Consider the following 16,328-nt stretch of genomic DNA (forward strand, 5'->3'; position numbering starts at 1 on the left):
AATGGACAGTTGAAAATCTTAATATCGGAATGTACCCTGGACTCGCGAATACTTATTGTAATGCTTTGTTGTTTGAATATTGGTTTGTAATTAGCTTATTGTAATAATGGTGATTAGAATATTGTTTGTATTTGTAGTGTGTTGTTGTTTGTAGCTTCTGGAATGTCAATATGTTGTAGGGATGTATTATTGCATGCCAATACCTGGGCCTTGCTTGACTGTTGAGTGACTGGAGAATTCCTGACAGATACTGATCCTGAGTTTGTGATCCATCGAGCTTCGCGTTCAGGATCAAAGGGGGGACTGTGGCCAAACTGGCCACCTAAAATTGTGATTTGTAAAGCACTCTGGGACAATTGGGCAAGAACTAAAACGACAGGCTGCAGCCTGAAAGACAGAGTTAAACAGGCTGCAACTCAGACGACTGAATACACAGGAAATAGGCCATCCCAAAGACAATGGACACTTTCTGGTCAAACATACTTGTTTACCTTAACCCCTTATTTGGGACGGAAGTATGTGACCTATGTGCCTCCAGCACCTACAGGCATGGCCGTTGGGTACACACCCAGAAATCGGTGTGGCAGCACCTGATTGGACTCTTATCGATCAGGGTGATCAAGCCCTGATCAATTGATTGACAAGAATCAGGAGACCGCCCAAAAAGGACACAAAACCCAAGGAGGGATTAAAGATGCTGTACAACAGAAGAAGCTCTCTCTCTCTCTGACCCCACAACGACGGTGACCATCGCCAGCAACGACCAGCACGAGGAGAGCCACCACACCTGAGAAGGAAGGAAGACCAGAGCCAGAGTGCCAGACCAGACCAAAGGACCAGACTACGCAGAGGACTACAGAGACCAGTGCACAGATAAAGGCCAATATCTGCTTGGGTACTTGCCAATCACGCAAAGTTAAGTCAAGATCTAGTATTGGACTTCAACTTTAGTATTTTCTGTAAGATAACTTATTGTTGGTTGGGTGGGTGATTATTGATTGCGTGTTTTAAATAAATATTGGTTGAACTAACAAGATGTCTACACGCAGTTCTTTGTCCATCGTATAAGGGTTAAAACAGACTGTGTGGCAGGCACAACAGTGCTTATTTAAATCTTAAATGTATTTCGCTTAATTTTGTTAACAGAGTAATAAATAGGGGTATGACAGGGTATCTCAGTACAGAGTGTACAGTACTATTCCATGTGAGAACACCAGGATTAATTTTTCAGGTCCTGCATAAACACAAGTGCAGCAAGTGGCATCAGATGGGGGAGCTTGAGTTTTGAATCTTGATTCTGGCATCACTGCAGAGCATAGAACACATTTCTGGATAACATCTTTCTGGAGCTGGTCATGTCGCAGTTCAAATGTGAACAGAACTCCAGTTAAGGAGGAACAGGCAGGAAGTGCAGGGGTGCATTTAGCTCCCTAACTGTTTTTCTGGTTCTGAATAAAAGTAATGGTTCTTCTGCGAGTTCAGCCAGAGCCAAGTGCACAGCATCATAGGTGGCTCAGCTGTATGGGAAGCTGGTGATGGAGGGGGTGGAGGTGAAGGTGGAAAAATGGGAAGATTGGAAAAACAAAAATAATAGGGGGTTCTATAGTTATGGGAACAGAAAGGCATTTCTGTGGCTGCAGACGTAATTGACAATGTCACTGAGCAGCTGCAGGCTATTCTAAGGAGGGGGAGTGAACAGCTATACATGTGGTCCATATTGGTACCAATGATATAGACAGAAAGACTGATGTGCTTTTGCAGGCAGATTTCTGAGAGCCAGGAAAGAGACCAGCAATCATAGAGTCATAGAGGCTTACAGCATGGAAACAGGCCATTCAGCCCACCTTGTCCATGCTGCTCTTTTTTTAACCACTAAGCTAGTCCCAATTGCTTGCCTTTGGCCCATATCCCTCTATACCCATCTTACCCATGTAACTGTCGAAATGCTTTTTAAAAGACAAAATCGTACCCGCCTCTACTACGACCTGTGGCAGCTTGTTCCAGACACTCACCACCCTCTGTGTGAAGAAATTGCCCCTCTGGATCCTTTTGTATCTCTCCCCTCTCACCTTAAACATATGCCCTCTAGTTTTAGACTCCCCTACCTTTGAGAAAAGATGTTGACTATCTACCTTATCTATGTCCTTCATTATTAAGTCCGCGTCTGGCATGTGGGAGTCTTTTAAGGAACTATTAATAAGGCTGCAGGATAGGCATGTGCCTGTAAAAAGGAAAGATAGGAAAGGTAGGATTCGAGAGCCGTGGATAACCAGGGAAATTGAGAATCTGATTAAAATGAAAAGGGAGGCGTACGTTCAGTCCAGGCAACTGAAAACAGATGGAGCTCTGGAGGAATACAGGGAGAGTAGGAAAGAACTCAAACGGGGAGTTAGAAGGGCAAAAAGAGGTCACGAGATGTTCTTGGCAGGCAGGATTAAGGAAAATCCTAAGGCATTCTATTCATACGTTAGGAACAAAAGAGTTGTCAGGGAGAAAATCGGACCTCTCAGGGACAAAGGAGGGGAATTATGCTTAGAACCCAAGGGAATAGGGGAGATCCTAAATGAATACTTTGCATCGGTATTCATGAAGGAGAGGGGCGTGTTAACTGGGAGTGTCTCGGAGGGAGGTGTTGACCCGTTAGAGAAAATCTCCATTACAAGAGAGGAAGTGTTAGGTTTTTTAGGGAACATTAAAACTGACAAAGCCCCAGGGCCTGATGGCATCTATCCTCGTCTGCTCAGGGAGACGAGAGATGAAATTGCTGGGCCTCTTGACGGAAATCTTTGTCGCTTCTTTGGACACGGGTGAGGTCCCTGAGGATTGGAGGATAGCGAATGTGGTCCCGTTGTTTAAGAAGGTAGCAGGGATAACCCAGGAAATTATAGGTCGGTGAGCTTGACGTCCGTGGTAGGGAAGTTGTTGGAGAGGATTCTTAGAGACAGGATGTATGTGCATTTAGAACGGAACAATCTCATTAGTGACAGGCAGCATGGTTTTGTAAGAGGGAGGTCGTGCCTTACAAATTTGGTGGAGTTTTTTGAGGAAGTGACAAAAACGGTTGATGAAGGAAGGGCCGTGGATGTCATCTATATGGATTTCAGTAAGGCATTTGACAAAGTCCCACATGGCAGGTTGGTTAAGAAGGTTAAGGCATGGGATACAAGGAGAAGTGGCTAGATGGGTGGAGAACTGGCTTGGCCATAGGAGACAGAGGGTAGTGGTCGAAGGGTCTTTTTCCGGCTGGAGGTCTGTGACCAGTGGTGTTCCGCAGGGCTCTGTACTGGGACCTCTGCTATTTGTGATATATATAAATGAGTTGGAAGAAGGTGTAACTGGTGTAATCAGCAAGTTTGCGGATGACACGAAGATGGCTGGACTTGCGGATAGCGAAGAGCATTGTCGGGCAATACAGCAGGATATAGATAGGCTGGAAAATTGGGCGGAGAGGTGGCAGATGGAGTTTAATCCGGATAAATGCGAAGTGATGCATTTTGGAAGAAATAATGTAGCAAGGAGTTATACAATAAATGACAGAGTCATCAGGAGTATAGAAACACAGAGGGACCTAGGTGTGCAAGTCCACAAATCCTTGAAGGTGGCAACACAGGTGGAGAAGGTGGTGAAGAAGGCATATGGTATGCTTGCCTTTATAGGACGGGGTATAGAGTATAAAAGCTGGAGTCTGATGATGCAGCTGTATAGAACGCTGGTTAGGCCACATTTGGAGTACTGCGTCCAATTCTGGTCGCCGCACTACCAGAAGGACGTGGAGGCGTTAGAGAGAGTGCAGAGAAGGTTTACCAGGATGTTGCCTGGTATGGAGGGTCTTAGCTATGAGGAGAGATTGGGTAAACTGGGGTTGTTCTCCCTGGAAAGACGGAGAATGAGGGGAGATCTAATAGAGGTGTACAAGATTATGAAGGGGATAGATAGGATGAACGGTGGGAAGCTTTTTCCCAGATCAGAAGTGACGTTCACGAGGGGTCACGGGCTCAAGGTGAGAGGGGCGAAGTATAACTCAGATATTAGAGGGATGTTTTTTTACACAGAGGGTGGGGGGGGCCTGGAATTCGCTGCCAAGTAGGGTGGTGGAGGCAGACATGCTGGCATTGTTTAAGACTTACCTGGATAGTCACATGAGCAGCCTGGGAATGGAGGGATACAAACGATTGGTCTAGTTGGACCAAGGAGCGGCACAGGCTTGGAGGGCCGAAGGGCCTGTTTCCTGTGCTGTACTGTTCTTTGTTCTTTATTTTATAGACCTCTGTAAGATTACCCCTAAGCCTCCTAAACTCCAGGGAAAAATGTCTCCGTCTATCCCGCCTCTCCTTATAACTCAAACCATCAAGACCCTGGTGCCAGGGTCAAGGACGTCTCTGAGCGATTGCAGGACATTCTTAAGGGGGAAGGTGAGCAGCCAGAGGTCATTGTACATATTGGTACCAACGACATAAGTAGGAAAAGGAATGAGGTCCTGAAATGTGAATAGAGTTAGGCAGAAGGCTAATGTGCAGGACCTCGAAGGTAGTAATTTCAGGACTACTACTGGTGCCACGTGCTAGTGAGAGTATGAATAGGAGGATTAGGCAGATGAATGCCTGGCTTGAGAGCTGGTGCAGGGGGCAGGGATTTAGATTTTTGGATCATTGGGATCGTTTCTGGGGAAGGGCTGATCTGTTCAAGAGGGAAAAGCCTGGGAACTACAGGCCAGTGAGCCTCACATCTGTGGTGGGTAAATTGTTGGAAGTTATTTTGAGAGACAGGATCTACAGGCATTTAGAGATGCAAAGACTGATTAGGGACAGTCAGCATGGCTTTGTGAGTGGAAAATCATGTCTCACAAATTTAATAGAGTTTTTTGAAGGGGTAACCAAGAAGGTAGATGAGGGCAGTGCAGTTGATGTTGTCTACATGGACTTTAGCAAGGCCTTTGACAAGGGACCGCATGGTAGGTTGTTACATAAAGTTAAATCTCACGGGATCCAGGGTGAGGTATCTAAATGGATACAAAATTGGCTTCTGTCGGGTGGTTGTGGAGAGTTGTTTTTCAAACTGGAGGCCTGTGACCAGCGGTGTGCCTCAGGGATCAGTGCTGGGCCCACTGTTATTTGTCATTTATATTAATGATGTGGATGAGAATATAGGGGGCATGGTTAGTAAGTTTGCAGATGACACCAAGATTGGTGGCATAGTGGACAGTGAAGAAGATTATCTCCAATTGCAACGGGATCTTGATCAATTGGGCCAGTGGGCTGACGAATGGCAGATGAAGTTTAATTTAGACAAATGCGAGGTGATGCATTTTGGTAGATTGAACCACGGCAGGACTTACTCAGTTAATGGGGAGAGTTACAGAACAAAGAGATCTAGGGATACATATTCATAGCTCTTTGAAAGTGGAGTCACAGCTGGACAGAGTGGTGAAGAAGGCATTCGGCATGCTTGGTTTCATCGGTCAGAACATTGAATACAGGAGTTGGGACGTCTTGTTGAAGTTGTACAAGACATTGGTAAGGCCACACTTGGAATACTGTGTGCAATTCTGGTCACCCTATTATAGAAAAGATATTATTAAACTAGAAAGAGTGCAGAAAAGATTTACTAGGATGCTACCGGGACTTGATGGATTGAGTTATAAGGAGATGCTGAATAGGCTGGGACTTTTTTCTCTGGAGCGTAGGAGGCTGAGGGGTGACCTTATTGAGGTCTATAAAATAATGAGGGGCATAGACAAGGTAGATAGTCAATATCTTTTCCCAAAGGTAGGGGAGTTTAAAACTAGAGGGCATATGTTTAAGGTGAGAGGGGAGAGATACAAAAGTGTCCAGAGGGGCAGTTTTTTCACACTGAGGGTGGTGAGTGTCTGGAACAAGTTGCCAGAGGTAGTAGTAGAGGCGGATAGAATTTTATCTTTTAAAAAGCATTTAGATAGTTACATGGATACGATGGGTATAGAGGGATATGGGCCAAATGTGGGCAATTGGGATTAGCTTAGGGGTTTTAAAAAAAAAGGGTGGCATGGACAAGTTGGGCCGAAGGGCCCGTTTCCATGCTGTAAACCTCTATGACTCCATGTCTCAGTAGCATCCTAGTAAATCTTTTCTGCGCTCTTTCTAGTTTAATAATATCCTTTCTATAATAGGGTGACCAGAACTGAACACAGTATTCCAAGTGTGGCCTTACCAATGTCTTGTACAACTTCTGTATTCAATGTTCTGACCAAAGAAACCAAGCATGCTGAATGCTTTCTTCACCACCCTGTCCACCTGTGACTCCACTTTCAAGGAGTGTTAGCTGTGAATGAGTACTGCGTAACTGCAGGGTTAAGAATAAAACAGTGAGAAACTGTATATTTTGAGGATGATTTGATTGCCAATTGTTACTTTACTACTTGGACTGTGAAATGTCGCTCAGGTCTGTCTTCAATGGTTAGCTTGCCATTTATAATAAATACAAATTGTCATGTCCAAATATTTTTAATGAGTAATACAGAAAGAAATTCAGCAGTTAGTTCTGAAATCAGATAAGCATGTATAAAACTCAGCTGTTTTGAAAATAACATTTCTGCAAGCATTTCACAAATACAATTAAATTATTTCTTCACTTCCAAAGAAAACAAATTCCACGCCTGCCTTGTAGCAGATGGTCTAATCCTATTAATAGAAAAAGTAAATTGCATCTCTCTGTGTCACTGATCAGACAAATTCAGAATTCCAATATGAAACATGATACATATTGCTTAAGGCAAGAGACCTTTGGAATGCTAATGGCCCTAGAGAACTGATGTAAATGAAAGCATTGGTGGAACGCTCAAGGTCAAAGAAAGAATAAATGATTAAAATAGTCATTGTATTACTGCTTCAATCCAGCAAACTATCACTATTGTCAGGGATTCCTTGTGTTTTTGGGCTGCTCTGTACGTTAAGCTGTCTGAATGAGCAATAAACATATTTGTTCCAAACTTGCAATCTGTGCCAAGCACTAAAGTAACAATTGGCAAACAAATCATCCCCAAAAACATAAAAGTTGTACAACCATGATGCTGTAACAAAGTACAAGGGAAGGAGGAAGGAAGGAAGTGAGACTTCTATTCATAAGCCACCTTGCATGACCTCAGAATATTCCACAGCATTTCACAGCCAAACAAGTATTTTTGAAGTATACTCACTCCTATATCAAGGGAAGCGCATTAGCCAACATGTGCACCATAAGATCCCACAAACAATAATTACTAAACAAAAACAGATTATTTGGTTGTGTTAAGTCAAGGGATAAGTACTGGCCAGAATATCAGGCAGAACTCGGCAGTTCTTCTGAGACATAGTGCTGTGGGATCGTTTACACCCACCAGAGGGAGCAGTTGGGTGAGATGTTAAATCAAGGCCCCGTTTGCCCTCTGAGGTAGATGCAAAAGATCCCATAGCACTATCCTGTATCCTGGTCAATATTAAACCCTCAACCAACATCACTAAAACAAAATCTGGGCATTACTGCACTGCACTCCTCCTAATTTTAGCATAGCTTAAAATACCTCTACTACCTTGGTGGCATTATTTACAATTTCCTCTCCTGTTATTTTATAGTCTCCATCACCCTTCCCCCTCCTTCCAGAAAGATCAACAGTGAACAGTGTGTTGGGAAGAGTGTCGGCAGAGTCCCATCCCATAATTGTATGATTTAATGTATTAATCAAATCAACATGTAATGCCACTAAGTTGCCTCACTGTTAGCAGTTTTCAATTGGCTTCTTGACCTCCTGGGTAGTTTCCTCCTCATTTTCTTTGTTATACGTGTTCAGCACACATGTGAAACTTGATTTGTAAAACTTAAATTTAAAGAAATATTTCCATCACCACCATATCTCTTTCCTTTCAATAACTTGCCTTCCTTTTCACCTTTAATAACCTCTATAAGTGTGGGTCATGGCTATTGTTGTAAAGCGATGAAAAGATTGATTTCTATTTTGAAGACATGTCTATAAATTATTTATAAAGCTTTTCCGTGTTTGAATTCTGGGTTTTCCTAATGTGCTTTGAACATTTCGTATTAACTTATAGTGACTGAAATAAGATTACTAGATTTTTAAAAATCCTAAAAACTACAGAAAATAATTTTATCCACACATTCCTGTTACACCCATTATGTTGCTTCTTAATATCAAACAAGGACAATAGATTCTCGTATAGAACCTCTTTTTCTTTTTTGTTCAATAGAATGACCCAGCACATCCCTAACCAGTTAACTCCGCCCTGTCTTTAATTGGAGATAGAAAATGGATTCAGGCTGTAGTTTGGTGCGGGTGCCCAGTTTGGATTTCCTCAGGTCATTTAGCAAACTGGTGTATGAGACTGTGGAACATTTAGCTCCACTCTTATTTCATCACTGGTTTTTTTTCCTACACATGCTGTTGGCAGATTGTTAGTGGCAGAATCCCAATATTAGCTGTTCCATCATATTAGAACTGAGATAGGAGAAATGTATTTACACAGAGAGTTGTGAATCTTTGGAATTCTTTATCCCAGAGGGCTGTGGAAGCTCAGTCATTGTGTACATTTAAAGCAGAGATTGATAGAATTCTGATTAACAATAATGTAAAGGGTTATGGGGATCGTGGGTGTAAAAGGCATTGAAGTGACCAATCAGCCATGATCGTATTAAATGATGGAACAGGCTCGACGGGCTAAATGGCCCACTCCTGTTCCTATGTTCCTATTATCATGGAAATAGAAACTGCTTGCTCCACTGATTTGATGCAGAACTTCAATCACTTTTATTCAAATAGTTTTAGTTTTGTTTAAAGGATTATATTCTTGTTTTAACCAGTTTTAGTCCTTTCTGCTGGTCTAAAGATTATCAAGAAACATTGGCCTTCCTAATTGTCAAATGTGTTTTTTTCCCCCCAGTGTAGATACAGATTTAGACTGCTGGCTGTCTGCCTATAGCTGGAGGGCGCAAGGGATGTTTGAGCAGTGCCTAATTGAGTTCTCCATCTCTGTGAGCACCACTGATGTCCACAGAGCTCATAACCTTATCAGTACAAAGAAAAGAATGATCAAGTGTGGTTCAGGACTTGGTTGGAAGTGAGGTTGATGTTTATGCAGAGGCACAGATAAAAACTAGAAATAAATCATAAATTAATTGCATTGTTTTACAATTACAGCACAACCAATAAAAAACAATTTAAGATACAATTTAGCATCTCCATTTCTATTTTCTCAATGGAATTCATTTGATATTAATGATATCTGTGTTTCTGTCCATATTTTTAAAAATTCTTTCATGGGATAGGAGTGTTGCTGGCAGGCCAGCATTTTCTGCCCATCCCTAATTTTCTGGAGAAGATGGTGGTGATCTGCTTTCTTGAATCACTGCAGTCCATGTAGTGCAGGTCCACCTACATTGCTATTAGAGTGCTCCAAGATTTTAATCAGCAAAGGTGAGGGGCGGCATTACAGTTAAGTCAGGATGGTGTGTGGCATTGATGATGATGATGTTCCTGTGTGTTTGCTGCCCTTGTCTTTCTAGGTGGTAGAGGTCACGGGTTTGAAGGACCTGTTGAAGGAGGTTTGGTGAGTTGCTGCAATGCATCTTGTAGATGCTATATGCTGCTGGTACTACGTGTAGATGGTGGAGGAACTGAATGTTTAAGGTGGTGGATCAGGTGCTGATCATGCGGGCTGCTTTGTATTGGGTGGTGTTGAGCTTCTCAAGTACAGTTGGAGTTGCATTCAAGGCAAGTGGAGAGTATTCCATCACACTCCTGCCTTGCAATGGTGGAGAGACCCAATATAAATATTATCACATTCCAGGAGACCCTGACAAATACTCATGTGCACCCAGGACTTCCCTTAATATTGACCCTTGTTGGGGACCTGTGGGAATGCAGAGTATCAGAATCAATTAACTTTATAATCCGATTCTCTAAGGTCCGAAATGTTTTGAAGTGATAACCCTTTTTGATGACTGGGTTATATTTTATTCAGTGTAAATAAGACTTGAAACATGCTAGTATCTCAGCAGTCGTATCAAAGCACATCCTGGGCATAAGCGCAATCTTCATGTAACTACTCTACCAGGTGCAATTGCATGAGTCATAAAACCTCTATAATTTCTGTGCTTAGGCAATTTCCTCTTGTACTTTCTTTACATAGAAAAGCCGATGGAAACCGACTTAACCAAATCATTGCCTCACTATATTTGAATGGCCCAATTACGAAAAATGTAATTGAATCATCTGCCTGCCCAAGTCACATCAAATTTTTAAGATCTCTGGTTCCCATGCTCCAATACCCAACAGCTCATAACCATTCCAATGGTTATGAGCTGGTCAAAATAAGTAAAACATCATGGCCTTGGCACCCAAATATTTTGCACTGTCTCTAATTTGCACCTAGGCTTCTGAGATTGAGCTGAGATGTTTTAGTTCCCACTATCTGTTTTCACAGTCTGTTGAAGTTTACTTTTTGACCATTTGGCTCCTTTTACACTTTCAGAGCAAATAAAACATTTGGTCAATGAAAACTCAAATTACTGTTTCCCGTCATGTCACTCAACCATTTTTACCCAGGATTAAGAATATAGTTCGGTATAAATATTATAATATCACAACTAATTAAACTTCTAATTTACAGTTAATATGTTAGCTTTCATTAATTAGCAAGAAAATCTGAAGTCCCACTGGCCTCCACAGTCCTCTAAGGCATTTAGTTCAGTCTTTGTCCTCATTGTAAAATTTCCCAGGACTTCACCCTCTGGATTTCTCTCTGAAATGTCCCTGAGCTCAAGGTATGCTATTCTTCTAGGGGAATGCCTTGTGTACTGTCGGATTCTGATTCTATACTAAAGGACTATTAGGAAAGAGTAGGGCACTAATTGGATAGCTTTCCCAAGGAGGTGGCACAGCCATGATGGGCTGAATGGTTTCCTTCTTTGCTATAAAGTTTTATGGACTAAGGCATGTTAGGTACTGTGAAGGCACTGCGACATAGAAACATCCTTATTGGGCTCTCAGCCCCAGCAATGTTGTATGAAGCCTCCAGCTCCGATGACTAGAGGGCCTGCTGCAGGGAGGCCACCACCATGGAGCTGGTAGCCTGCACACAAGTAGGAGGGTCGCACTGCCAACAGTAAAATGCTACTGAGGATGGCAAATCACCCCTAATTGGCACCTTAGAAAGTATATCTAGCTGTCTATTACCATGGAGTGGACTGGATTGTTAATTCCAATTTCCAGCCCAACCATGGTCAAATTCCCCAGCAACAAGAATGCATCGCATCCCATGTCCCCACCCACCAATTTCCCAGCTCCCCAGCCTCCAAGACTAGCAGAATTCAGCCCTATGGTTCTCTGAAATTTCTCTCTTCAACTGATCTTTTGGTCATGTCCAAATTTCTTCTTCCTTGTGAAATCTACTTTCATAATACCTATTTGCAAAGTGGCTTGGGAGGTTGTTTGTGCCTTACAGGTGCTATGTAAATTGCAAAACATTGTTAGTGAGGGTCAATATTATATAAACCTCCATCCACTCAAATTTCTCATCTTCATGTTGGATGGTAGCTACACGTACATTCGCTCTCTGGTCTGTTGCATTTCAATTAACTCTTTCCCATCAACTGATGCTCTGCTCTAGTAGAGATATTTAACTAACAATTCTCTCTCAACTTCAGCCAACAGCTTGGGGTCAATAGTCTTTACTGTTGCTTTTAAATCTCTCAGTGGATCTGCCCTGTTGTACCTGATGCTAAGTCAAATTTGGAGACCTGGATTCTTCACAAAAATGTTAGAAGCTATTATGAAAGATGTTAAAGTAAGGTACTTTGGAAAAAAAATCAAGGCAACTAGGCAGAGTCAATATGGTTTTGTGAAAGGGAAATTATGTTTAACCAGTTTTTTGGAGTTCTTTGAAGGAGTCACATATGCTGTGGTTAAAGGGGAACTGGAAGATGTACTATACTTAGATTTCCAGAAAGTATTTGATAACATGCCACATGAAAGGTTATTGAGGAAAGTAAAAGCTCATGGTGTGAGTGGTAATTTTTTGGCATGGGTAGAAGATTGGCTAGCTAACAGGAAACAGATGGCTGGCATAAATGGATCTTTTTCTGGGTGGGGGGGATGTAGTGAATGGTGTGCCACAAGGATCACTGCTGGGGTCTCAACATTTTACTATTTATATAAATCACTTGGATGAAGGTGACAAAGGTACGATTGCTAAGTTTGCTTTTGACAAAACAATTGGTAGGAAAGTAAATTGTGAAGAGGATGTAAGGAAGCTACAAAGTGACATAGGTTAAAGAGTGAGCAAAGGTCTGTAAATCGAGTATAATGTGGGAAAATGTGAAATTATCTAATTTGGCAGGAAGAGTAAAAAAACATATTACCTCAATGGTGAGAGATGAGATTCAGAGGAATATGGGTGTTGTATTGCATGAATCACAAAAGACTATTATGCAGATACAGCAAGAAATCAGAAAAGCCAATAGAATGTTATAATTTATGAGGGGAATTGAATACAAAAGTAGGGAGGTCATGCTTCAGTTGTATATGGCACTGCTGAGACCACATCTGGAGTACTATGATACAGTATTGGTCTCCTTATTTAATGAAGGATGTAAATGTGTTTGAAACAGTTCTGAGAGGGTTTAGTGGGCTAAAAGCAGGAATGGGTGGATTGTCTTACAAGGAAGGCTTGTATCCACTACAGTTTGGAAGAATAAAACGCGACTTGATTGAAACCTTTAAGATCCTTGACAGGATGGATGTGGAGAGGATGTTTCCTCTTGTAAGTGAATCCAGAACTAGGGGGTCATTGCTTAAAAATAAGGAGTCGTTCATTTAGAAACATACATAGAAAATAGTAGGCCATTTGGCCCTTCGAGCCTGCTTTGCCATTCATTATTATAGTTGATCATCAAATTCAATACCCTGATCCCACCTTCCCCCCACAAATCCCTTGATCCCTTTAGCCCCAAGAGCTATATTTAATTCCTTTTTGAAATCAAACAGTGTTTTGGCCTCAACTGCTTTCTGTGGTAGTGAATTCCACACATTCACCACCCTCTTGGTGAAGAACCTTCTCCTCACCTCAGTGCTAAAAGGTTTATCCCTTATCCTCAAACTATGATCCTTAGTTCTGGATTCCTCCACCATCAGGAACATTCTTTCTGAATCTACCCTGGCTAATCCTGTTAGAATTTTCTAAGTTTCTATGAGATTCCCTCTCATTCTGAACTCCAATAAATATAATCTTAACTGACTTAGTCGCTCTTCATATGACAGTACTGCCATCCCAGGAATCAGCTAGGTACACCTTTGCTGCACTCCCTCTAGAGAAAGAACATCCTTCCTCAGATAAGGACACCAAAACTGCACACAATATTCCAGGTGTGACCTCAACAATGCCCTATAGAAATTGCAGTAAAACATCCCTATTCCATACTCAAATCCTCTCACTATTATGGCCAACATACCATTTGGTTTCTTTACTGTCTGCTATACTGCACGCTTACTTTTAGCAACTGAAGCATGAGGACTCCAAGGTCTCGCTGAGTATCCACCTCTCTCAATTTACAATTCAAATAATAATCTGCCTTCCTATTTTTGCTATCAAAACAGAGATGAGGAGATTTTTTTTCTCTCAGAGGGTTGTGAATCTTTGGAACTTGCTTTCTCAAAAAACAAAGTCTGAATATTTTTAAGACAGAGATAGACTGGGACTTTTTTCTCTGGAGTGTAGGAGGCTGAGGGGTAATCTTATAGAGGTCTATAAAATAATGAGGGGCAGAGATCAGCTAGATAGTCAATATCTTTTCCCAAAGGTAGGGGAGTCTAAAACTAGAGGGCATAGGTTTAAGGTGAGAGGGGAGAGATACAAAAGTGTCCAAAGGGACAATTTTTTTCACACAGAGGGTGGTGAGTGTCTGGAACAGGCTGCCAGAGGTAGAAGTAGAGGCGGGTACAATTTTGTCTTTTAAAAAACATTTAGATAGTTACCTGGGTACGATGGGTATAGAGGGATATGGGCCAAATGCGGGCAATTGGGATTAGCTTACGGGTTTTTTAAAAAAAGGGCAGCATGGACAAGTTGGGCCATAGGGCCCGTTTCCATGCTGTAAACCTCTATGACTCTATGGATAGATTCCTGATAAGCAAAGGAGTGAAAGGTTAGCTGCTCGGAGGTGGGGTGGGGAAGAGAGGACAGGGAGCATTGACAACAGGGCGAATCTTGTCAGCCCAAACCCTCAAATTGCCAGCTGGCATGTATGTAACTGATACATTTCAAACATGCCTTGACTAACAGCATATATATATTGTTGTTCTTAGACAGAAATGTACACATTATTCTAACGAGTTAAATATTTATACTTGCAGGCTCACATAACAAGCACATCCATAAATGAATATATGAAACTGTGAACATTCTCAAATAGTCAATGGAATATGAAGAGCTAAATAGATCATCAGTGCAATTGCTGTCAAAGATTTACCTATGCAACCCCCTAAAGCTGCACTGCAGTTAGGCAGTACACAGCTGTCTCTTGTTCAAACAACACTCATTTCAGTTTATAAGCTTAGGAGGCATGCTGCATTAAATCTGCCCTCAAAGCAGTATTCACGCTTTGGAGTCGCACACAATTAGGAAATGAGCTTTATTCGTAGCCCCTTGGTATTAATCCCGGAATTTCAGAGGTAAAATTTCAGCAGTGTAAGAGGAATTAAGAAGAGTATTACCTCACACCATCTGGCAGTTTTCTGTCAAAGGATGTACTGCGAGGAATAGCTGCACGGACTTGCTGTAGCATTTGCTGTGATTGAAGTCTGTCGGCTGCTCCTTGTATCGGGGAGCATCGGGAGAGTGGCTGCCCCGCTGGCGTGGCCACTCGGTGCCAGGTAGTGTTTCTTCTGAAGGGGGTTTTGAATTCGCAAGGAGTACCTTCATTGTCCACTTTATATTCAACCATTGGTATCCTGTACAGCTCTGAGCAGCCTCTGCCCAAAAATAACATTCAGTTTGTTAAACAGAGAGTACAATAACCTTAACTGAAGAACCAAAATTCCCCTCTTCAGACACAAAAAAATCAGAGGCAAATAATTAAATATAAAAAACAGTTGACATTGTTGCACAATAGGGGTGACCTTGGTTTTCATGATTAAAGCAGCCCTTCTCTCTATTTCTACCAGATGCAGCTCAGTGATCTCACTGTACTGCAGGGACCATAGCTGCAACCAGATTTAATCTTCTGAATAATGCACAATAAACAAGGCATCTAATTCAGAAGATACAACATCACATCTTACCAAGCTTCTGCCAACGGTTGAAAATAACTTTACATGTGCTAGAAGCACTGTCACACCACAGACTTGAACACTTGCTGTGGAGTCCACAAATTAGGTTAGGCCAAATTTATAACTTACATTTGCAGTCACAATGAGACAGGCTTGTGGTGGGCAGTGGGGGATGGGGAGTTGATGGAGGGGTTAAGGTTGCCATAAGTGATACATGTATGGCAGCTCTTAAAACTGAATGATACCACTGCTGCTTCAGAATTGCATTTCCAGCACATGCACTTTCCGTCTGAAAGTAGCACCCCTTGCACAATGTGTGTGAGTTAGTTAGATTAGTAGTACCCCTTACAACATGTGAGACTTAGACAGATTTATTTCTGGAGCGTAGTATATCAGCAATACAGTTTTTGCTCTCATACCAATATTCCTGGAATGTACTAACTACTCAAAATTCCACAAAAGCAGGCAGCAGATCAGAGATGGGGAGAAATGATTCTCTTCCCCTGCCCCTAGCTAGGCAGGTATGAATAAATCCCGAAGACAAGCGATGAAAGATAATGTTACCAAACTGTGATTACCAAAGCTTAAAAACTCTCTTTCTCTAAAATCAAACTATTCAAACATGAGTTATAGACTGTGTGGAAGGCAATTCAGAAGTGGCAGCTGTGCAAAAGGAAAATGAACTCAATTGTCAGTGAAGAGCCTGTTTTGTAAACACTATGTTTCCACAAAAACCCTTGTCCATGGTGCAAAACTGCGCCACAGGATAGTTGAATAAACATTTTGTATATACAAACTACAAATCCTCTGGTCCAAATGGAAACAAATAACCTCATAATGTCTGACTTTATAGAATGATACAACACAGATGGAGGCTATTTGGTCTATCATCCCAATCAGTTCCACTTCCCTGCTCTTCGCCACAGCCCCCTACATTTTTTTTCCTTTTCAAATATTTATCCAATTATCTTCCAGAGTAAAACAAAATATTCACTTTCTGGTTGGTTGATCTAATGGATAGCAATAGCTAGTCTGTAAT

General features: G+C 41.8%; 1 protein-coding gene across 2 annotated transcripts in view; it reads right to left on the minus strand.

Moving 5' to 3' along the window:
• The window catches only part of LOC144493849 (signal-induced proliferation-associated 1-like protein 2), a 490,731-nt gene that overhangs the window by 115,747 nt on the left and 358,656 nt on the right, over positions 1-16,328 (minus strand). For both annotated transcript variants that reach the window (XM_078213418.1, XM_078213417.1), the window contains one exon: positions 14,735-14,992. In XM_078213418.1, the coding sequence (XP_078069544.1) occupies positions 14,735-14,992 (258 nt within the window). The remainder of the gene's footprint in view (positions 1-14,734; positions 14,993-16,328) is intronic.

This window comes from Mustelus asterias, chromosome 5, assembly GCF_964213995.1.
Source record: "Mustelus asterias chromosome 5, sMusAst1.hap1.1, whole genome shotgun sequence".
Lineage (NCBI taxonomy): Eukaryota > Metazoa > Chordata > Chondrichthyes > Carcharhiniformes > Triakidae > Mustelus > Mustelus asterias.